The sequence below is a fragment of the Vicugna pacos genome, chromosome 15, assembly GCF_048564905.1.
Source record: "Vicugna pacos chromosome 15, VicPac4, whole genome shotgun sequence".
Lineage (NCBI taxonomy): Eukaryota > Metazoa > Chordata > Mammalia > Artiodactyla > Camelidae > Vicugna > Vicugna pacos.
Genome location: NC_133001.1, coordinates 43326492 through 43349931, shown reverse-complemented (window position 1 = coordinate 43349931; position 23440 = coordinate 43326492). Strand labels below are relative to the sequence as shown.

Sequence of the window (23440 nt, the reverse complement as noted above, 5' to 3'; positions counted from 1 at the left end):
TCTTGACAAGCACTTTTTACTCTCTAAAGGGTAAGTTCTTGACCAGAAACCTGTTTACTTTAGTACTCAATGTTACTAATCAGGTTAAAGAGGAGCCTGTTTTAATTTTGCAAGATCTATGAATGCTGCATTATAAATCTGAACTACTGGTATCATTCAGTATCAGACTCTGAATTGAGTAACTACTTGTGAAGACTGCCCACAATATTAACATTTTTTGTAGGTTATTTTTTTTGTATAGCTTATCCCATTAGAGCAGCCATTCAGGAGACAAAGACCCAGTTGCATGTAATGATTTGCTCTTTCTGGAATGTGCCAAGAAAGCAAAGTTCAGTATTAAACTCCAAATTTCAATTTAAAAATTTGCATTTCCTCTGGGTAAAGGGGATGGCAGTGAATAATTGCTGAGGTATAAACTCCTGCCTGCCTGCCTTCTCCCCTCCCCCTCCCATCTAATATAATAGATTAAATTTATAACCAATTGTAGGAAAACAAACTGATACTTTTCTGAGTAAGATTTCATGCCCTGTGACTAAGACTAGGTGGCAGGAGTCATGGCCGATGAGTGACTAAGTAGCTTAGCTTGGTCCTGTTGCAGTTTGCTTTCTGTAGTGTTCTGAAATAAAAGGGTGGTTCCATCCCTTCTCAGGTACCTAGAAACTGGAATGTGTTTGTTGCAAGTGGAATATATTAGAGAAGAAGATGAAGAGGAGCACAAAGTCTGATTTTCCCTTTCAAGCTGTTTCATTGAACATATTAGTAATCAATCTGTCTAGGACTTGCTGTGTTCATAGTAAATAATGTGTTCATTTTATCTGGTTATGTCTGGAGTGTGTATATATACATATTTAATATGTACACATATATTCTCTGTGCATATATATGTGTGATATATTCGTATATACATGCAGTCTACTCTTGATTATCAGCAAGACGGTAAGCCCTCACCTGGCTATTTCTTCATGTTGACTTAACCTGCATGTAGCCTCTAACTCTGTGAAGCCTCTTACTTATTTGGAGCCACGGTCTTTTCTTCTTTCAGTTCATCTCAGTCCCCAAGAAAGGCCCTGGAAATATGTCACTTTCCACTTCCCTTTCACCAGGGATTGTGTGAGCCAGAAAGACAGCTTTTGAGAGATGGCTGCTTCTACCAGAGTTGAGGCTTCTGAGTCGGAAGGATGGTGGGGCCCATTCCTGGCCAGAAGGCAGCCCCTGGAGCAGCTGTGCTCATGGGCTTGTTGGGGGGAAATCTAGCTTTTGCGGGAAATGGGGCTTCACAACTTGCCCTTAGCTGGAATGTTGCGAAGCCTTAGGTAATTTGATGGGTTGGAGTACAGCTGTGCATTTCTCCATTCGTTTGTGCCCTCTGTATTCCTGTACCCCTTGCTAATCCAGATAATCAAGACCTGACTGGTTTCTTGCCACTGGATTCTGGAAGCCTTGCCCTTTCAACTGGATTTATGTTTATTTCTGCTGCTGTGAAACCCAAAAGTAATGCAGTAGGTTTTAATTTAAAATTGTTTAATTCTATTATTGACAAATATTTATTGTAATAAATGTAAAGAGTAAATAATTTTAAAATCCTTTTAATTGTTCTCAGATTGTCTTCTTTGTTTTCCCTTGGTAGGTGCCAAAGGGGAGGAGAGCTGTGGGGAGAAAGATAATATCCAGGCACTTGTCTCAGAGAATCATTGATTATTTTAGAGCAAAACATTAAAAGGTTTGGTTTTGTTTTGATTCCTCCTGTTTGCTCCTGGGTGTTCCATACTCCTGGGACTTGACTTGTTTCAGAAAGTGGAGTACTAGGAAGGTGGCAGTAACAGGTATTCATAATCTACTGCTCTCGACTCCCCCAGAACTGAGTACTGCATAGTATGTATCGTCCTCATAATTACTGGGCCACGCATTAGCTTATAAGGTGGTGGTTTCATACTCAAAAACATCTTCCCATAGAAGGAGTTAATGTATTCATTTTCCAGGCTACTTCCACAAGAACTTAATGACCCACACACTTAGTATACCTCAACTTTAGTATATGAACAAACCATGAGCTCTTATAAAAGTTTGTTTTTTCTGACATTGCTTCTGAGGAGTATGTTTCCTATTTTTTAAATCAGAATTGATCTCCCAGTTCTGGAGGTGGGCATTTAGAATTTTTATCTGTAACAGGTTTAAAGAAGGTGGGGAAGGAAGTGTCCCATATTCTAACCCAGGCTAATTCTCTGGCTGTGTGCTTGTCATCCCCTGCCCTCCCAACTTCTTGGTTGCATAGCCGTTATCCCCTCCCCTTTGTCTGCAAACCTCAGTCACCTAGCAGGTGACTGACACTCAGCAGAGGCAACCAGCTTGGGTCTATCTAAACAAACAAAAATTACTGATGTAATTTTGACCACATGGGGCTATAGCCTAGACCTATTATCTCTCAAGGATAATTCTTTTAAGTAGAATTGCCTACTCAGTGCATTTATTTATTTATGCTTATTTCAACTATTAATAGCTATTGGCAAACTATCCTAAAGGGTGTCGATGAATGAGAGTGTCTTTTTTTTTTTCCAGATCTACAAAAAGCTTTGTTATTTATATAATTGAAGCTGTCTATGATAGCAGTGAAGACCTCCCAGCTGGTTGGGAGATAGCTGGAGAGAGCCAGGAAAGGAGACTGGCTTGGGGTATTGTTATGGCTAGGAGGTGGGGCCTAGATGAAGGTACCAGCGTACACAGTTGGAATCCCCCAAAAAGGATAGAGCACCCAGCCTTTTTTTTTTTTTTTTCCTTTTTAAAAATCAGCTGCCCAGATGAGGAGCAGAGGGGAAGGAAGGCAATGCAGCTTAAAAGCTGCCAGCAATCAAACAGCAAAAAGGGACTCAGATTTCTTATCACAAAAGGTGTCTGGCTTTAAGGCCAAGCATCTTACTGATCACTCTTTATGGGTTTTTATGATACCTTTGCTCTCCCATCTCTCGCATAATAGCCGAATGCCACGGACTTTCTCATGGTGTCCCACTTCCAGCTGTAGACATGCACACACGCTTCTGCTTGTTTCTCTTCTCACAGATCATGGAAACATGGACCAGCACGTGGAAGAGTCTGTGGTCAGAACCATCCCTTGCCCTTCTGATTCCATGGCTCCTAGGGATGTTTAACGCTTGAAGTTACAACTGAAGGAGAGAGATTTGACAGAGGGCCCTGAAGCCCTAAAGCAAACACATTCCCACTCCCATCACCTCCCAAACTCCTCAGCCCCGGCTAGAAATGGGATGAGGATCCAGTAGCACTCCTTAATCTCCCTACCACTTGCACACTTGGAAACATTAACTGACAAAAGAAAATTCTATTTGCCTCTTGGTAGTTGTTATTCACGAAGGGCTTCTCTCCTTTGGCCTCACAATTGCCTGTGATTTGAGCAGGGAGGTAGTACCATCTAACACCCGAGAGAATGCTCAAGAAGTGACATACCCAAGGTTGCCAGGCTGGTCTAGAATTAGCACTTGTATTGTCTTACTCCACCAGTGCCCTTGCCTGAGTTTCCCCTAGGCCAGTGGGACAAGACACTGACAAATATTATCCAACTTGTTTTTGAAAGAGTTTTAATTCTCAACAAGAACAATATGTATTTTTTAAAGTTTTCCCCTTTTTGGGGGGAGGGGGTAGGTATTTGGGTTTATTTATTTATTTAAACGGCAGTACTGAGGACTGAACCCAGGACCTCGTACATGCTAAGCATTTCGCCCTACCACTGAGCTATACCCTCCCCCCACAACACTGTATTTTTGTTGGCAACGAGACACAAAAACTGTCCAGGAAATAGTGCCTTTCAATGGACAGTGCTTCCTCCAAAGGTAATTGTAAGTAAGAGCTCAAAAATGAATGGATGACGAATAGATGGATGCAATATACTTCAGGTGAAACTTTCTGAAGAGGCAATAGATCAGAGCGGACCTATTCTTCCATCCCCTCCATGAGGAAAGGACAACGCTTGTATCCTTAGTGCTAGCACAGTGCTTGGCATACAGTAGTAAATTCATTATATTTGATGAATATGATTTAGAGGAATATATATTTGATAAATGAATGCAGAATTAATCATCCGGGTCAGTAAGTGATGAATCACAACTTGGTCAGCACCTTAGTTTTCCAGTCTCCGTTAATAACACCGGGCCTTCGTGGAGGTTTCAAGACAGTAGCCATCCTAATTGCAGCAGAGAGGAACAAAGCCCCAGACTGGGATACAAAGTTCTGAATGCCGGTAGGCGGGGCCTCAGGGACTGCGCGCGCAATCACGCGCTCCGGGTCAGGTGACTACTTTTCCCTGGCAACGGCCTGTGTTAGCAACCGGCAGTAGTCCCGGCGGTGGTCGTTGCAGAGCTTCCTGGGGGTGAGAGGCACCTACCATGAATCCGCGGGGATCCCTAGAGGTCCTGGAGGAGAAGGAGGATTCCGCCCCGATTCTCGGGCCCTCGATACATTCTGATAACCCTCAGGAGCGGATCCAGGCCCGGCGCCTCCGCATCGCGGCGCGCCTGGAAGCCCGGAGGCGGTGAGCCGAGTCTGGGCGGGTCCAGCCCAGTAGCGTCCTGGGTGCGGGTGACGCGATGCGGGGATAAGGGGGCGGGTACCCGTGGCCAGCGTGCCCTGAGTGTGAGCCGGCCTTGTTTCTTGATGAGATAGAAAACATTTATTCCAGAAGCTTCAAGCAAAGTATGGGATGTTAAAACACTGAACACACTAGTAAAGCCAAAGACGGAAATAATAATCCCTCCAGCGCTTTCACTGAGAGCTCGCTGCGCCGGGCACTGAGGGCAACATACCGAAGATGCAGGCGCTCCGTAACCTGCCCGCCGAGGTCTTTCCTCCTTGCTTCCCAGCCTGCCTTCCTTCCGCAAGTAGTTATGGAGTGAATCTCAGCTATCACTTACGCTGGTTTCAGTGGCTTACCTGGTTGTAAGACACAAACCCTTATTCCTCAAGGGTCTGTGACTGATAAGCATACCGTTTGCAGACTGGGGTACCGCACCTGTCCATTCACAGGCGCAATCGCCTGTCATAAGGAGGTACCAAGGAGCGCTTGCATGATCCCCTGAATTCCTAAGCACCCTCAAGTGACAGCACTTATACCTTGTCCTTCTGGTCAGGGTCGGCTGCCTTGCCAAGATGGTGTTTCTCTTCTTGTCTGCTGGCTGTTGACCACAAGGGCCCCAAAGTGGTGTGGCTGTGTTCCAACAAAACTTTACTTAAGGATATTGAAATTTGAATATCATATAATGTTCATGTGTCACAACATATCCTTCATATTTAAATTTTCTAAATTAATAAACTTTATATTTTTAGAGCAATTTCAGGCTCACAGAAAAATTGAGTGGAAGGAAAGTATAGAGATTTCCCCTGCCCCTACCACATGTATGACTTCCCCACTATCAACCTCCCCAACCAGAGAGTTACATTTGTTAGTTGATTAACCTGCATTGACATATTATCACCCAAAGTTTATATTACAATTCACTTTTGGTGTTCTATGGATCTTGATAAATACATAGTGACATGTATCCACCATTATGGTCTTGTACAGAATAATTTCACTGCCCTAAAATCCTCTGTGTTCTGCCTATTCATGCTGATCTTTTTTTCCTAACAATTTGAAAATGTAAAAATCATTCTTTTTTTTAACATTTTTTATTGAGTTATAGTCATTTTGCAATGTTGTGTCAAATTCCAGTGTAGAGCACAATTTTTCAGTTATACATGAACATACATATATTCATTGTCACGTTTTTTTTTGCTGTGAGCTACCATAAGATCTTGTATTTATTTCCCTGTGCTATAGAGTACAATCTTGTTGAAAATGTAAAAATCATTCTTCACTTGTGATCTGTACAAAGACAGTGGGTCAGATTTGGCCCATAGGCCATAGTTTGCCGACCTTGATGTACTAGATCAATGTGACGTTCTGTGGAATATCCAGATGGTCCTGATCTATTCAGACAATATTTCGACAGAGATCAGGAGAGTTAACATGGCCCTGTGAGTGTGAGTGCTATGTGAATATATATTATCTGTTACATGTAAATGTGAATTTCCTGATCCTTTTTTCCTGATTAAGATAGAAACTAATGCATTTGATCCAGTCACTAGCCACATTCCAAGTACATAAGGCCACACTAATCTGCGCTACCAAAGACACCACACTTGCATGGCAGCCTGGTTGAATCTGCAGTACTCGACAATCATTTCCTTGGGTCCATCCAGTTTTTGCAGGGATCAGACCAGTGAATTAAGTGGAAATTTAATAGGCACCACCACTCCTTGAGATCCTTAAGAGTGGCACTAACCCCCAACATCCCCCCAAGTCTGCAATATTGTTTTTTATGTGCTCGGGTGCAGTTTCAGAGGTGTCCATTTGGCCTTATGCATGGTGATAGCTCTTATCCACAGACCAAGGACCTAATGTGAGAATTTCTTGAATTTCTAAGTATTTTAAGATCACTCTGGTTGCTCTTTGGGGAGTGGTTTGGAGAAGCCAGAAGTGAGAATAAGGAGGCCAGTTAGGAAGCAGTTGCATTCATCCAGGTGAGATATGAAGTTGATCTGGACTAGTTAATAACAGTGATTTGGAGAGAAAGCAGACGGATTCAAGATGTATTTTGGAATTGAAAGTGACTGGATTTACTGATTGATTGGCTATGCTGATGAGAGGTAGGGAAAAAGCAGGAAAATCTTCAACAGCTGGGTGGAGAGATGGTAGTGCCTTTTATTGAGATGGTAAAGACACTGATGGGGGTGGTGAGGCAGGAATTGGAAATCAAGAATTTGGTTTTGTCCATGTTAAACAAAGTTGGATTTTGTAAGACATTAAAAATGAGATATCCATTAGGCAGTTGGATATGGTCTTAAACTCAGAAGAGAATTCTGGATGAGAAATATCAGTGCAAAGAGTCAACAGCATTATGACTGTATTTTGAACCATAGGAATGAATGAAATTACAGTGGGAAAGAGGATAAAAGGGATGAGAAGAAAGCTCATGGCCAAGCCCTAAGAAAGCCCAGCATTTAGAAGTTGATGGAAGAGGAAATGCTGACCAAGGAGACTGAGAGAGAGGCCAGTTGAGGCTGGTGGAAAAACCAATAAATGAGGTGCCGTGGTGTACCCAACAAATTTAACACCTGGAGTCGATAATTTCTAAAACATGGATAATAACAATAACCTGAAAAGAAAAGCAGAACATTTTCTTTTTTTTTTATAATTGAGTTATAGTCAATTTACCAGAACATTTTCTTTTACTGAACTTTGTTTATATAACCATGCCAGTAAAATTTTAAAAATCAAAATAAAATTTACAGTACAAAATGAGGAAAGTCACAGATGAACACTTTTCAAAAAAATAATGACTGAGCACTTTTAAATTACATATATATTGGGGAGGAGGGAAAAGGAAGGGAAAAAATGTGAATAAATGTTCCCCAAGGAGTGAATTTGCAAGGTTTAGAAGAGGAGTTATGTGTAGAATGACAGAATTGAAGAAACTCACATTCGGTTTCTTTGTGTTTCTAGTAGCTATTGTTGTTCATGTCAAATCCCTAAACTGCAGGGCTGTGTAGTGCCTGGGGGGTTGTGGACGTGCCGTGTGCCAAAGTGAGCTGAGACAGCTCGAACCATTTCAGACGTGCTCTCAAAACACGTGCATGTAGCTGAGTCTGTGTGCGTCGGAGATCAAGCCTATAGTGTGAGTTCTCTGAATTAGCTTCCTTGTTAAAGGATAAGAAATAGAAAGGTGCTGTGTTGAAGCTGATCTATGTATTATTAAAAATCAACAGTAACTGCAGCAATCGTTTGAAACTTAAATTAACGAAAGCTTTTTCAGAAAGGAGTGTTTTATGACTGATATTGTTTTGTTGCTGGCTCCTGGAGATTATGAATAGCAGACCGGCTTTTAGTCAGTTGTACTGTTCTAAAATCAGCCCTAGGCTCCTTGATTGCCTGTGGTGCCGACCGCCCTAACTGCGTCGGCTTTGGTATGTCATTGAGGTGTAGTTTTAGAGAGGAAGCTGTTAACAGAATCGTGTCATATAAAGATAAAGAATAAGATGGATGGCTAAAGCACGCAGAAGTCTCAATCTCTAGTGTCTCAACTGACGTTTTAAATTCCTGAGAGATGTCACTTCTGAGTTAAGAAAGCAAATGGAACAGATCCATTTATCTTGGCTTTCCATCAAAAATGACATTTAAAGGGATTAAGTAAAAAAGACGTAAAACCACGAAGTCAAGTGAAACAGGAGAACTTAATAGCAACAACATTTTGGAAGCTGGGAAGTATACGGGCAGATGGTAAATGACTTAGCAGATTCAAGAGTTTGTAAATATAAACTGACAGTGAAGAAAGCTGAGCATCCCCTTGATTTACTCGGCAGTAAATCTCCAAAAGACTAGGAAACTGGCAGCATCAGGTTTATCTGGAAGCAGGGGCGAAGAGGGAACTAAAATTAGGAGAATTGTTCGGAAAATTAATACATGCCTAGAACATTTCTCCCACTTTGCACAGCAGACCAGAGGTTTGCAGAATGTAAAATGGAGGACCTGTGGTTTGGGGGATGCTGGGCAAAGGTGAAGCAAGGACATGGTACTAAAAGCACAGGGATTCCATGGACACGTGCACATGGAACTGAGCGCCTCCTTCGCCTCCCTGTTCCTGGCGTGCTGGCAGTTCGACCTGCACATTGCAGGCAGGAGACTGGAGAAGTCTCGCTGCAGAATCTGACTAGCCCGGAGGGAGGGACTTAAAGACCCTGACATCCAGGTTTGCCCATGAAACAGTTGAAGTAGGTCAACCCACACTGAAGTTCACAGCTGTTACACAGCACCCTGACACTCAGAGCTTTCGTAAGCTTTTTCTTCTTATCAGGAAAAGGTAGCCAAGGATTTTCAGACATCTGAAGAAAGTCTTTAACATGAAAGGTAGACACTAAAATGAATAAACAGAAGAAAGCAGCTTAGAGGAAACAGACTATGCAGCAAGAAAAAAACAATAATAACACAACAAAAAGACTCTCATTAAGCATGCTTGAAACTTATATAATGTTGCATACCAATTTTACCTCAATTAAAAAAGAAAGAAAAAAAGATTATCATTAAGATCCTCAGAGAAAAAGAAATTATATTGCAACCATAAAACAAGACTGGGATGCTATTGGGGGTGGGTAGAGCTCAGTGGTAGAGCACATGCTTAGCATGCGCTTAGTGGTCCTGGGTTCATTCTCCAGTAACTCTATTTAAAAAAAAAAGAATAGGATGCTATTACAATAAGTCAGAGATCAAAATAGAGCTCTTGGAAATTAAAAAATATGATTGAAATAGGAAACAACAGAAGGATTGGGTAGTAAAGGTGATGGAATTGCCTGGGAGAGAGAGAAAAAGAAAAGAGAAACTAGCAGAGAAAAAGATTTTTCAGAAATTAGAGACTAGTCCAAGAGATCACATATTTCCTTTCTAGATCGAGAAAGAAAGGACAGAGTAAAGAGAGGGGAGGAAGTGATCACTGAAAGAATTCAAGAGCATTTCTCAGAACTGAAAACTGTGAGTTTCCTGATGGAAAGGGACCACCTGACTGAAAATGTTCAGCACAGCAGATGAAAGTAGACCCACCTCCAGGCACACCCTTGAGAAAGTTCAGAACACTGAGAACAAAGAGAAGGGTCCGCCAGACTTCCAGAGTGCAGAACAACAACAGTGACAACTGTCACATACAAAGAAAGGATTAACAAACAGGATGACGTCTGGTTTCACAAACAGCAGCACTGGACCCTAGAAGATAAATGAGCAACGCCATCAAAATTAGGAAGAAAAATGATTTCCAACCTAGAGCTCTAAACCCGGTCAAAGACTCAGTGAGGTTCCAACTTTTTAAATCTTGAGGCAAGACTTTGACTGGTCAGGCAGAGCAATATCATCAAGAAGATGGCAGCTCCCACTGTGACCACGTGGGTGGCAGTGGTGGAGGGGCAGTTTCCTCAAAGAGGGATTCAGCTCAAAGCTGAGCAGAGAAAAGTCTGAGACGGCCACTTTGGGGAGTATGCTAGGTGGACTGAACAATAGAAATATAATATGTAAATTCGTATCCGTGTTAAAGTAAACAAAACAGGTGAAATTAAATTTTGTCATTTATTTTTTTAACTGACCCTATAAAAATATTATTTTAACATGTAATCAGTATAAATCATAGTGTGATATTTTGCAATTTTGGTGAAAGTTCTTCAAAATCCATCTAGTTCATATATTACACTCATAGCACATTTCAGTTTGGATCAGCCACATTTCAAATGCTCCATTGCCACATGTGGTTAGTGGCTACCATGTTGGACAGTGTGGTGTTAGGCAGTTAAAAATGAGAACTAAAAGGCAGCAATGGAATTCAAGTTGAAACTAGATAATATGAGTGTGTAGCATAGTTGTTTTTCCTTCTGAAGCATCGATCTTTGTTCCAGGAAGTAGGTGGACGGATTATTTAGATAGAGTTGGTAATTAATTGGTGGTCAATGTAGAAAGTCAGGTGAATGAGTGCATTTTGGGCGGTAACACCATCAGCCTGGCAACATCTAAAGCACTGAATAGAATAAAACAATTCATTTTCTTAGTAAGGACAATGAGTAGGTTCAATAAGAGTAGAGAAAGTGAATGAAATGACAAGAAAAAGAGTTTCAGTTAGATTGAGAGTTGTGTGGGGGGAAGGAGGCTAACTCAATTCCACATCTCAGAAATGATGTAGTACTGTGTCAAGCTGTGCTGACCTTTGAACAAAGGGAAAGGAGATGAAAGTTTTTGTTAGAAGTCAAGAAAGAATGAGATAAAGGGATCTGCTTGTTTCACTGTGGATAACGTCATAAGGTGATGGTTTCATTTTTCTTAAGGCAGAACAGAACGCCTTCATGGCCGCCATGTGCCAGAGGAGAAAGTGGACCTCCCTGATGTGAGCGCTGTGGCTGTTGGGGTCATTCCCCCAGGCCTCCGAAGAAGTCCAGAATCTCGAACCTTATCTCCATCCGTCCTCATCTTTGGTCTTATTTCCTGATTAACACATACACACATATGTACTACTTATAAAATTTATAAAATAGAAAAATGTAGAAAATATAAGTCTTCAGTAAAGTTCCCTTCTCCTAAATAATTACTGTCATCAGTTTGTCATAAATCCTTGTAAAAATTTCCCTATGTGTCTATAACCCTATTTCAAAAAGAAATTTATACTGTATTTTACATATTGTTCTACGGCTGGCTCTTTTTACTTACCTGTTGTGGACATCTTTCCATGCTGCTAGATACCATATCATTTTTTTTATAGGATACAAAATATTTTCTTGAGGGGGGTGAGCATAGCTCAGTGGTAGAGCACGTGCTTAGCATGCACAAGGTCCTGGGTTCAATCCCCAGTACCTCCATTAAAAATAAATAAATAAGTAAACCTAATTACCACCCCCCCTAAACAAACACACAAAATTAAAAAAAATATTTTCTTGTATTGTTGCCTTGCAAGTTATTTAAACAGGCAGTAATTAATATGTATGTAGAATGTGTCCATTTTCTTGCTAGTATGGTCAGCGCTGCAGTAATCATCCGTGTGCATAGTTCTTGGTGAGCTTGTGAAAGCTTTCTTTAGAAAATTCCTAAAGGTTGGGTCAGAAGGAGGCAGGTGTTGGTTTTTGATAAATCTTGCCAGATTGTCTTTTGGACAGGTTGTGACAATTCAGATCCCCACCCATGGAGTATGAATCACTGGGCCCCCACACCCTTGGTCCCCCACCCACCCCATACTATCAACCTTTTAAATCTTTTCTCCTCCAATAGGATAGTGACAATACCTCACAGGGTTTCTCAATTACATTTCTCTGGTTATATGTGAAGTTGAACATATTTTCAAAAGTCTTTTGGCCATTTGTCATTCTTCTGTAAATTGCTTGTTCACACCCTTGGCCAATTTTCCTGTTTGGTGTTTTGTCTTTTTTGTGTGTGTGTTGATTTGAAGGAGCCCATTCTATTTTATAGCAAAATTTCGTCAAATATCTTTTATCATTGTGTCCCTTGACTTTCAAGGATAAAATGTTTACATTTCAGAGAGTAAAATCTTCCATTTTTTTCTAACTTGGATCTTACTCTAGTAGGGGGTTCTCTCCTGCATTTAACTCTAGTGTTTTTACAACTGTGTGTGTGTGTGTGTGTGTGTGTGTGTGTGTGTGTTTAGTATTCCAATTTATATCCATATGGAGTATTTTTGTATATAGAGTGACTTATTATGGAATTTTAAAATATAGGGTCTAAGTACTAGTAGTAACTTCAGTTTCTCCACTTTTTTCCATCACAGGGAAGCGCTAGGAGAATATTTAGATGGGAAGAAGGAGAGTGAGGAAGATCAAAGCAAGAGCTACAAACAGAAAGAAGAAAGCAGACTGGTAGGAACCGGGTGGCAAATGGGTCCTGTTGGCCCTGTAGGACCGGAGTGCTGATGCACTCACTCACCCGCGCTGGGGCTGTGCACTTCCACTCCTGTGCCTTTGATGGTCAGGAATGCCCAGCCCCTAATCTCCCCTCTTCTCCCCTCCTCTCCCTTCCCCTCACACCCTACCCTCTCCTCAGGTTACCTTCCTAGACTTTAAGACCATCTCCACTCCCAGCTCCTCCGTGAATTCCTCCGGGTCCCAGGCTGAACTCATTGAATTCACACATCGAATACTTCTTGATCCTTTAGTTTTGGATAGTTTTCTGCCTTGTATCACTTTTCATGCAGTGTGCATGCTCGTGCAGTGTTCCCCGGGAACGTGAGGTTCTGTGAGAGTGAGAGCCTCTTTGTGCACTGTGGAGTAGGGCAGGGCTTGTACTCAGTGAACACTAAAGGTCTTTGATCGCTGTCCCGTGAAGAGACGAGTAATAAAGGACTTGGAGCAGAAGGTGCAGGAGAGATGAACAGTTGTTCAGAGCAGTGAGCCAGAAACTGGCAAAAGGCCACATTTAATTAATTGCAGTGAACTGCGTGGACAGTGATACTGTGCACGTTGAGATTTGGAAAAGAGCTCACCAAGTGGGCCTGGCTAGAGAAGGTTCTATGAAGCAAGTGGGATTTAAGCTGGGTCTTAGGGAAATAGGTGGGATTTATAAAAGTGGAGAGGTGAGAGATCACTTCTGGCAGAAATTGAAGTGTACTTTCTGGGAAAAAAAAAATTCAAATCACTGAAATATTATTTTATTTATTTTTTAACATTTTTATTGTGTTATAATTTTACAATGTTGTGTCAAATTCTAGTGTAGAGCACAAATTTTCAGTTATACACGAGCATATATATATTCATTGTCACATTTTTTTCTCTGTGAGCTACCATTAGATCTTGTATATATTTCCCTGTGCTATACAGTATAATCTTGTTTATCTATTCTACATTTTGAAATCCCAGTCTGTCCCTTCCCACCCCCTGCCTCCTTGGCAACCACAAGTTTGTATTCTATGTCTGTGAGTCTGTTTCTGTTTTGTATTTACGTTTTGTTTTGTTTTTTTATATTCCACATATGAGCGATCTCATATGGTATTTTTCTTTCTCTTTCTGGCTTACTTCACTTACAATGACATTCTCCAGGAATATCCATGTTGCTGCAAATGGCGTTATGTTGTTGGTTTTTATGGCTGAATAGTATTCCATTGTATAAATATACCACATCTTCTTTATCCAGTCATCTGTTGATGGACATTTAGGCTGTTTCCATGTCTTGGCTATTGTAAATGGTGCTGCTGTGAACATTGGGGTGCAGGTGTCATTTTGAAGTAGGGTTCCTTCTGGATATATGCCCAGGAGCAGGATGACTGGGTCATATGGTAAGTCTACTCCTAGTCTTTTGAGGAATCTCCATACTGTTTTCCACAGAGGCTGCACCAAACTGCATTCCCACCAGCAGTGAAGGAAGGTTCCCTTTTCTCCACAGCCTCCCCAGCATTTGTCATTTGTGGATTTTTGAATGATGGCCATTCTGACTGGTGTGAGGTGATACTTCATTGTAGTTTTGATTTGCATGAAATATTATTTTAGAGCAATTATTTCTATATAGAAATAATTGAATAATCTGAACCATACCAAGTCCAAGGATAAAATATTTCGTTGTAGTGGAAAGAATCTGAACTGTTGTGGGTTATTGTTCCAGATCTGTTGCTTACTGTGAAGTAGTTGTCATAGCACCTCTTGGTACTCAGGGTACTTCATCTAAAGGGTCAGTGATCTCTGAGTGTTTCCATGTAGGATAAAAAGGATATTGTATATAATCTTGAAAATACTGTTATAGTTGATACTGCTATAATCCTGAAAATACTGTTCGTCCTGAGCACTCTAAAATTGAGTATAAAACTGTAGAGATAATACCGATTTCATTAGCAGCTTTTAACAGGTTCCTTTCACTTAGGACTTAAATCACAAAGGGCGTTGGCTTCAAGGTGACATGTGTAAAGAAGATGCTACCTTTCTCAATATCAAGGTATTAAGGACCAGTTCTGCCCTAAGACCTGGGCAGGAGAGGTCTCTGGCCTTGGCCCTGTACCTTATCAAACATTTAAAAATGGTCATTCTTTTTCTTTCCTGTTTAATCTTGATCTAATCCAAGTTTATAAAGATATTCTTCCATGTTTTCTTTGAGAAGCTTCATTGTTCTGCCGTTTCCATTTTGGTCTGTAGTCTGTCTGGAATTGATTTTTGTGTGTGGTGTAAAAGTAGGTCTTAAGGTTCATTGTTTCCTAAGTGATCCTTTTTAATTAATCCAGAACCATTTATTGAAAAGATCATCCTTTCCTGTCTTTACAGTGCACCTTTGTTGCAGATCAGGTGATCATACATGTGTGTTTCTAGATTCTCTGTTCTGTTCTATTGGTCAATTTGCCTGTCTTTATGCCAATTCCACACATTTAAATTACTGTAGCTGTTTGACAGACCTCGTGATATCTGGTGGGGTAAGTCCTCCAGTTTTGTGGTTCTTTAAGATTGTTCTGGCTACACTTGACCCTTTGCATTTCCATATAAATTTTAGAATGAGCTTGTCAATTTTAATTAAAAAATACCTCCTGGGATTTTAATTGAGATTAGATTGAATCTATAAATCAATGTGGGAAAGAATTAATAGCTTACCAATACAGAGATTTGCAATCTGTGAATATAAAATATCCCTCCTTTTATTTATGTGTTGTTTAATTTTGCTCAGCAATATTTTATACTTTTTGTTAAGGTTATAACTGTTCATTGTTGATACGTAAAAGTACAATTTTATATAGTGACCTTTTCATACTGACTTTTATATATTGATTTGATATCTAACCAGCAACCTTGTCAAATTCACTTGTTAATTCGAATAGTTTATCTGTAGGTTCTTTTTTTTTTTTTAGCACATATCATTTGAAAATGACAGTTTTATCTCTTCCTGTTCAATTCAGATAACTTTACTTTTTTTTTCTTGCCTTATTGCAGTAGATCAGCCCTCCAGCCCAATGAATAAAAGTGGTAATGATGCGGCTCCTGTGTCCTGTTCTGGTCCTCCTCTGGATACACTCTCTCAAGTGGACTTGCCTCAAGTCTACTCAGAGCCCAAATGCCCCTTTAGCTCACTCTCTCTCTGAATGTCAAAGGACTCCAAATTCCCTGCCCGAAAGGCCTGAGCTCCCTTTCAGGGCCTGCATGGGCCTCTTCCCAGGGTCTGCCCTGCTCAGGGCAGACAAGGCCTCATGGATGGCCAAAGGGTTTAGATGGAATTTGGATGTGTGGTCTGGGAAATCCACATGCCCACACGTGAAGGCCTTCATGGTGCTGGATGGAGCTAGGGATGTGAAGAGACAGGGGTGGGCTCCAGGCTGGGGGCCAGAGACTGGCTCCCCCTTAGCCACCAAGTTTTGAGTGGAACTCTGAGATGGAGTCTGAATTCAAACTAGGACTTTTGAATTTATATGAAAGTGTCAAGGTAGGAGGATAGAACATATTTTATTTAATAGTTTATTACATTGAGTTGTAATTTTTAAATATTTGGATACATGGTATGTGGCCCTTCATTTAAACTCTTACCCTGGATCTCAAGTGTTACGGTGTATCTGTTGATCTGTTGATCTGTGACTGTACATTTTCAATTTTACTTTGAGTCTTAAATACTTGATTCAGGAATTTCTGATGTTTGCATTATCTGAGTAGAAAATAGAAAATTGCTCAAAACTACAGGAAAGCCATTATTTCCTCAGACATGTAAAAGCATTTAGTACAAGTGATAAAGCTGCAGCTGTTTAAAACAAGCCTGGAGCACCCTGGATATCTGGGTTAAGATTCAGTTCTGTATTCATTAAAACTGCATTTCAAAATTTCCGTAGAAGAGTGAGAAGAGGGTCTCTAATCATTTCAGTGACTCCTTGGTACAGAGATGTTTGTAGGTTCCTATTTCAGAAAGGATTTAAGAGTTGGACAGTCTGTAAGTTCCAAAACAGACTTGGAAACACTGAGGCATAACCTAAGGATACTTCAATTTTTGTTGAGAAGATTTATCATCTTGAAATCATGACGTTCCCAAAAGGCCTGGAGTGAAGGGACTGAGTGTGAAATTTACAAACAGGGGTTTACAAGGGCAGAGTACCATTAACAGAATTCCTGAGCCGTTAAGGGAGAGGGCAGTGTAGTCAGCTACAATTCTCTCCCACGTTAGAACCCCTGTAGCAAAAGTTCCCACATAACATTAACTTAAACAAGATAGAAGCTTATTTCTCTGGTTCACTTAATAGTTTGGAGCAGGAGAGGTCCAGGGCTGGTATGGAGGCTCCTTGATGTTGGGGACCTCATCTCCTTCTGCCCTTCCTTAAGCTGTCTTCTTCTGCTCACCATGTGGAACTTTATGAGAGAAAGAAAAGAAAACCTTTTCCCTTCAAGGGACTCACACTCTCCTACTCATGTGCTACTGATCAGACTGCACTCTAGCTGCAAGGGGAGGTTGGGAAATGTATCTATTTGGGGAGGTAAAATGCCTAGCTAAAATCTGGGTATTCTGTTATTAAAAGAAGAGTGGGGAATGGACATGGGAGGACAACTCCCGTAATCATCTCCCCAGCTGAGATGCTTAGAAGGGACCCTGGCAGTGTCAGCCCCTTGAAGGCCTGCTGGGGAAAGCGCTGAGATGTACCTAGAGTGCCTGCCTTTGTACTGGTCGGCTGGTTCCTCCTCTAAGGAGAATAAAAATACATCCAGAATCACAGAGTGCTATTCAGTTGTAAGCTATAACATCCCATCACCAGTGTCCTGATGGAAATATGTTGCTAAGTAGATGCTACTCTTAAAAGTCCTAAGGTACTTTTGATTCCTGCTTGGCCGGATAGAACAGCTACAGACAGTTGTGTAAAATGTAAAATGTTTCTAACTTTATAAATTCTTACTTTCAGAAATTGGCTAAACTGCTGCTCTGTGGCACTGAGTTGGTGACAAATATCCAGGTAGCTGCAGATATCAGAGAGATCCACAGGAGAGTCGAGGAAGAGGAGATAAAGCGTCAGCGGTGAGGAACCCCCCTCCCCTGGCTCTGTAGCCTGGGGGATCTGAAGTGTCTCCTCTCTGGGTCATGAGGTGAAGTGATATTTGAATTGGGCCATAAGGGATGAATAGGAGTTTGAGGAGCCAAGGAGTGGGCATTTTAGGCAGAGGGAACAGCTTGTGCAGAGGCCTGAGAGCACATGACACTTGGGAATGGCATGGTAGGGAAGGATGTATAGGGGGTGGTGGAAGAAAACAGATGAGGCCAAGAAGGTAGACTAGGCCTTTCTGGGTTCAAATGAATCATAATGACCAGATTCATAAATATTACGTACAGGTGGAGCAGCGTGTTAAAAGAACGATAGAGACTCCATGCCTGGAAGGAGGGAGGGTCGGGGGACAATGGGAACTCGGGGCTGAGCAGGTAGTCCCTGTGCACACGCATCTCCCAGGTCTTGGCTTGCCCAGCAGGGAGGCACTCCCAGGTCTTGGCTTGCCCAGCAGGGAGGCAGGAGTAAGCTGCTTCGAAGGATTCTCCTTCCTCGGTTTGCCCACAGAAGGAACAGAGGTCCTCATTTAAACCCTTCCTTTGGCTTGTTCTTCAATTAATTTCTTAGCTATAGTCCAATTAGAAGGGCAAACCCCCAGGCCATTTTCGCTCAGCTCAGCAGGTATATACACAGTACGGTTTTCACAATATGTTTAGTTGGTCGGCAGAAGTAATTCTCCCCATTAGCAACTTTACCAGTGTCACCAGGATGTAACTGGTACCTTTATTCCCTAAACTTCCCACTGCCTGTCACAGGTTGTACCAGGAATGCGCTGATCCCCAGTGGGGGCAGCGGCTGAAAGGCCCTGGGTGCCCCACTAAGGAATTAGTGTCTGCTGCAGCCACTGAGGAAAAATCGAAGGTCATAAGTGGCAGAGTTCCAAGATAAATGTGGGTTTTGGAAAGATGACCTGACAGCTGTTTCTTATTTTTTTGAAGAAAAAAATTAATTCAATTATAAGATGTACTGTGTAGGTTGGAAGCTGGGAAGGAGAGAGGAGATCACGAGATAAGCAAGTTGTGATTCTTGTCCTGAAGGGGGTTTGCAGTCTTGCTTGGAGACAGTCTCACAGGAGGACAGCCTGCTGAAGCTGGGGGAGAGTCACAGGCATGCGTCCTATGGATTCTTTGGAATTTCTGGTATTCTGGAAGACTGTCCCTATTTTCTGCTGCTAATGGTGGAGTTTTCCTTTTTTGTATGTTTCACTGGTCATCTGTTGATAATTTGGGAGAAGACCGGCCAGACACTTGAGGTCACAGTGTCAATAAAGATTAATATGAGTGCCATTTGTCAAGTGACTACTGTGCTGGGGATCATCTTAGTTAATCCTGACAACAGCCACAGAAAGGGAGATACTTTCATCTTCTCTTTTTTTTAACTTTTTTTTCCCAGTGGAGGTACTGGGGATTGAACCTGGGACCTTGTGCATGCTGAGCATGTGCTCCACCACTGAGCTAAACCCTCCCCCTCATCTACTCATTTCACAGATGGGAAAAATGGGCCCTGCAGAGGTTAAGCAACTTGTCTAAAGTTGAGAGTCAGTAGCAAAATCAGGATTTGAACACAAGCTATGGGACTTGTGACCAAGTGCTTAACTACTGTGTGTCCCTATCTTACCCAGAAGTATGTGAAGTGAACTCTTGATCCATGTGTGTGTGTATGTGTGTGTGTACAGCCTTAATGTCAATCTGCTTTTATGTGTTGCTTTGTTTATTTGCTCTCAGTTCCTTCTAGTCCATATTAAACTACAAGCAGATTCCTCAGAATCCGGTGTGGTTCGCAGTGGGTTTGTCTGGAGGCAGTGCCGGGGTAACTGAGCCTGTTTTATAGACTTGAGAAACCCAGCCTGCTTGATTGGAAGGCAGCCTCTGGAGCTGGGCTGTTTGTGTTTTGCAGACTTGAAAAGCTGGAGAACGAGGTCAAGACCAGCCAGGACAAATTTGATGAGATCACCGTCAAGTGGGAGGAGGGCAAACAGAAGAGAATCCCCCAGGAGCTGTGGGAGATGCTCAATGCCCAGCAGGTGCACTGCGCTGGGCTGATAGAAGATAAGAACAAGCTGATCAACGAGTTACAGCAGGCAAGAGCCGGGCCAGTCCCCACCGCAGGGCATCCAGCTTGCTTTTTCTGAATGGAAAAAGGGGGAGGCCTGACCTCGTTACCAGAAGGCGGGACAGCTCAGGCAATACACGTCTAACCAGAAGAAAAAGTTCTGGAGTCATCTTAGAATTGTTGGCAACCTACTAGAAAGATGTACTGTCAGAACAAATGCTGTTCCCGATTTTATGTGTTTAGTCAAGGAATGGAACTTAGCCTGCAGTCTGTGCTTTCCCACCTTGGAACCTGGGCATTCGTTGCTCAACTGGAAGCCTGCAGGGAGACTTGCAGCAAGTGGTAATTGGAGGGGAGGAACCCTGTGCTGCTCACAGAGGGTCTGTCCTGAGCTGAGCCCCCTCCACCTGACGGGATGGGTCCAGGTGGGGTGTGCCTGGCAACCTCTTGCTTCTTTCTCAGTGGGTGACCAACTTTTGACATGCTGTCTTCTAGGAGTTAAAAACAAAAGATGACCAGTATGTGAAGGATTTGAAAAAGCAGTCAGATGACATCTGCCTGCTCCTGGAGCGGATGGAAGAGCAAGTGAAGAATGTGATGAAAAGCTTTCGCCAGGAGCTCTATCACATTGAGGTGACGGACAGGCTGTGAGAGAGCTGCCCTCTGCCCCCGGGGAGGCCCCTGGGAGGAGGCTGGCTCGTCCTAACCACCAAGCAGGGCCCCAGGTGTCTTGGTCTTTTGATTTCTGCACCTGTTCTAGGGTTTCATTCATTCACTTACTCATTCATTCACTCCTCCAACAAATACACATCATGTGTCTATCATGTGCCAGGCACAGGCCATGGGCTGGGGATACTAGCCACGGGCAAAAGAAAGTCCTCGATGGAGCCTGTATTCCAGCAGGAGACAGCTAGACACTAAACAGATAAATTACTCAATATACAGTTTGACAGGTGGTGGTAAGTGCTTGGAAAGGAAATAAAACAGGGTAAGGTGAGAGGAGTGGAGGGGGAAGGTCAGTGCTCCAGAACCATCAAGCCTCCGGAGCTGTTTGTCTGACTTATTTATGACAGTCAGGGACAGGGCGGGGTGGGAAAGGGGCGGGCCAAACAGGATCTGGGAACCAATACTTTGAATTGGAATGAAATGTTAAAGACTGAGATGGAGACAGGTCTTTCCAAAATGGAAGAGAGCCAAGAGGGTGGGGGCCTCTCTCTTTGGAGTATTGTAGATTCACTTCTGCATTCCCAGGCCTACCCCACCCACTGCCCCACTTCTGTGAGCTCTGTGCTGCCTTTGCTTCATGGGAACCCCAGCCAGAACAAGGCACCAACCCGGGTCACGGCTGAATTATACGCCAGGGTTGGCCCTGGGACTGCAGGGCACTGGCCTTCCCCCAGTGCACAGACTTCGTAACAATTTCCAGACAGGTCCTTCCATAGCCCTTAGGTTGCACGAAACTTGGCAAGTCTGCACTTGGATTTGACTTTGTGTCACTTGTGCTGTTGTCTGAGAGTTCTTTGATGTGGTGGGACATGCCTAATCCAAGCAGACACGGGAGCCCTTTTCCTTCTTGGTCGTAGAAAGCATTTGAGGCGGAGCGACAAGAGCTGCTGACCAGTAATAAGAAGAAGTGGGAGCGAGCCCTGCAGGCTCACAACGCCAGGGAGGTAATGGCGGCTGATGGGGGAGTGGGCAGGCGCGTCAGGGGTGATTGGTGGAGTCTGGGGTGACCCCTCTGCATCTGAATTCGCTAGCCTCTGTATATCTTGGCGAGGATAGCTGAAACCCACGACTACACTTCCCAGTTAGTCAGTGAGGCCCCGCGGATGTGGGCCTCTCTGATGGTGGTCAGTACCACCTGGGCAGCCTGCTGTGTTTCCGGGGTCCTGCCACGTTCTCCTTCACTTCCTGTGTACCTCCCCCAGCCATGGGTACTTATACACAAATGGGCCAAGAAGCTGTTTCAAGACATATCTTAAAGGGTGTGGGGTTATTACTTTATTTCAGAGACATAAGGAACAAAGAAATAATATGACCGAGAGCCAATGAATTTTTTTTTAACTTTAGCAGTACAAATGTCTGCATTCCTCTGAGAGTTTCTGGAGTAAGGGCCCCATTAAGCAGTACAAGCCACGGCCTGGGAGGTCAAAGCCTTGGGGCATCGGGGTTCTGAGGGCAGACAGACTCCGTCCAGAGTTGGACCCTCCCCTGTGTCGCGCTGGTCAGGCCACCTGAAGGGCCGAGTCAGGGCAGGGGCGGGGCCTGACCTTGCCCTTGTCTTCCTGTGCCTGCAGCTTGAATATCTCATGAACCGCATCAAGAGGGTAGAGGACTACGAGAAGCAGCTCAACAAGCAGAGGATCAGGGACTGCGAAGAGTACAACTCGATCAAGATCAAGCTGGAGCAGGACGTGCAGGTGCGACTCGTTCCTCCGCCAGAGTGGCTGGGCGGCCGGCAGACCGAGAGCACCTGTGACTATTCTGTCCTTAGCAACGACCTGTAATATTCTAGAGCTAGTCCCCTCCACCAGTTCTCACTAATCATCTGCTCCCTTTTACATGATAATATCTGAAGGAGCTCATGTACCAGATACACATGGAGGAATGCTTTCTTTAATAAATCAGTGGAAAACTGCCAAGATGCTGAGGGGTCTGGAAACCACGGCATGTAAGGAATCATGGAGGGAACTGTGCATTTTCTCCGGGCAAAGGGAAGACGTCCCTAGGGCGAGGTAGCAATGACATAGGGCCAATGCTAGGACAGCCACTATCCACTGGGTGTCTACCATATTCCAGGCACTTAACTCACAGCATCTCTAATCCTTACAGTAATGTGAAGAGGAGAAATTGCTGACGGCATTTTATACACCAGGAAACTGAGGCTCAGAGTCAAGGTTACTTAGCTAGTAAGTGGTAAGCCCTGGATTCAAGCCCAGTTTTGTGTGGTTCCAAAGCCTCTGTCCTTCCGAATATTCCAGAGTCCCCTGACTGATGGTTGAACTTCGCAGGAAGGCAGATTCTGACTCACCATCAGAAAGAAACTTCCCATAGTTAGAACTATCTAATACAGAAAAGAGTCATCCCACAAAACAAAGATTCCTTTATCTCAGAAAGTATTCAGGGGCTGAATGACTGTGTCTGTCTTCAGCGTAGAAGGATTCCTACAGTGGGAAGAGGTTAGATTTTCTGGTTTCTAAAGTTCTTTCCAAACCTAGGATTCTGTGTTTCAACATCAGTTTAAAAAAAAATCATCTCTAATTACATTTAGATGTAGTATAATTATATCTTAACACTCAAGCACAGTCTGTTTATTTCAGTCTTTATCTAGGAAAACACGTTAGATGAAAGCTTTTCCACATCTTGCCTTTGGTAGAATTTCAGTTCTTAACTCCTCTTGTAGCTTTATATAATGAGGTTAAATTAAAAACCCTATAAGACTACAAATATTTTTCCAGCCTTGAGAATTTCATGGAGCTGAGTTACTGACAAAGAACAGTAGACGTCTGTAGGACAGCAGCTCTGCTGCTGTGGGCTGTATACATTACACTTGTAATGAAAATGGCTATTGTTAAGCTTTCTGAAGTTGTCTTGATCCTATGATAATTTATATGACAAAACTACATACTGTTGGCCTCAAACAGTGAAATAATGGAACCTCGTGTTCTTTTTTGTTTTTGTTTTGTTTTTCCTTTTGTGGTAAGAGCCCTTAATATAAGATCTACCCTCTTTGCAAAATTTTAAGTGCACAGTACAGTATTGTTAATCCTAAACCGTCTGTTGTACATTATGTCTCCAGAATTTATTCATCTTGCAAAACTGAAACTTTGTACCCT

The 23440-nt window shown here is 42.7% G+C and overlaps 2 protein-coding genes and 1 long non-coding RNA gene across 3 annotated transcripts in view; 2 read left to right on the top strand and 1 right to left on the bottom strand.

The window, feature by feature from the left end:
* Positions 1 to 1651, top strand: part of SELENOI (selenoprotein I) — a 36992-nt gene extending 35341 nt beyond the window's left edge. The window contains exon 11 of the mRNA XM_072938075.1: positions 1628 to 1651. The gene's annotated coding sequence lies outside the window, so the exon portion shown is untranslated. The remainder of the gene's footprint in view (positions 1 to 1627) is intronic.
* LOC140685761 (uncharacterized) lies at positions 1571 to 4512 on the bottom strand. The gene is made up of 3 exons (XR_012059160.1): positions 4391 to 4512; positions 2944 to 3129; positions 1571 to 1646 (listed from the first exon to the last, which is right to left on the bottom strand). It is a non-coding gene; the product is annotated as an uncharacterized lncRNA (long non-coding RNA).
* Positions 4309 to 23440, top strand: part of DRC1 (dynein regulatory complex subunit 1) — a 39750-nt gene continuing 20618 nt past the window's right edge. The window contains exons 1-7 of the mRNA XM_015241537.3: positions 4309 to 4537; positions 12345 to 12432; positions 17415 to 17527; positions 19449 to 19632; positions 20100 to 20237; positions 21188 to 21274; positions 21902 to 22024. Of these exons, the coding sequence (XP_015097023.2) occupies positions 4392 to 4537; positions 12345 to 12432; positions 17415 to 17527; positions 19449 to 19632; positions 20100 to 20237; positions 21188 to 21274; positions 21902 to 22024 (879 nt within the window). The 5' untranslated portion in view covers positions 4309 to 4391. The remainder of the gene's footprint in view (positions 4538 to 12344; positions 12433 to 17414; positions 17528 to 19448; positions 19633 to 20099; positions 20238 to 21187; positions 21275 to 21901; positions 22025 to 23440) is intronic.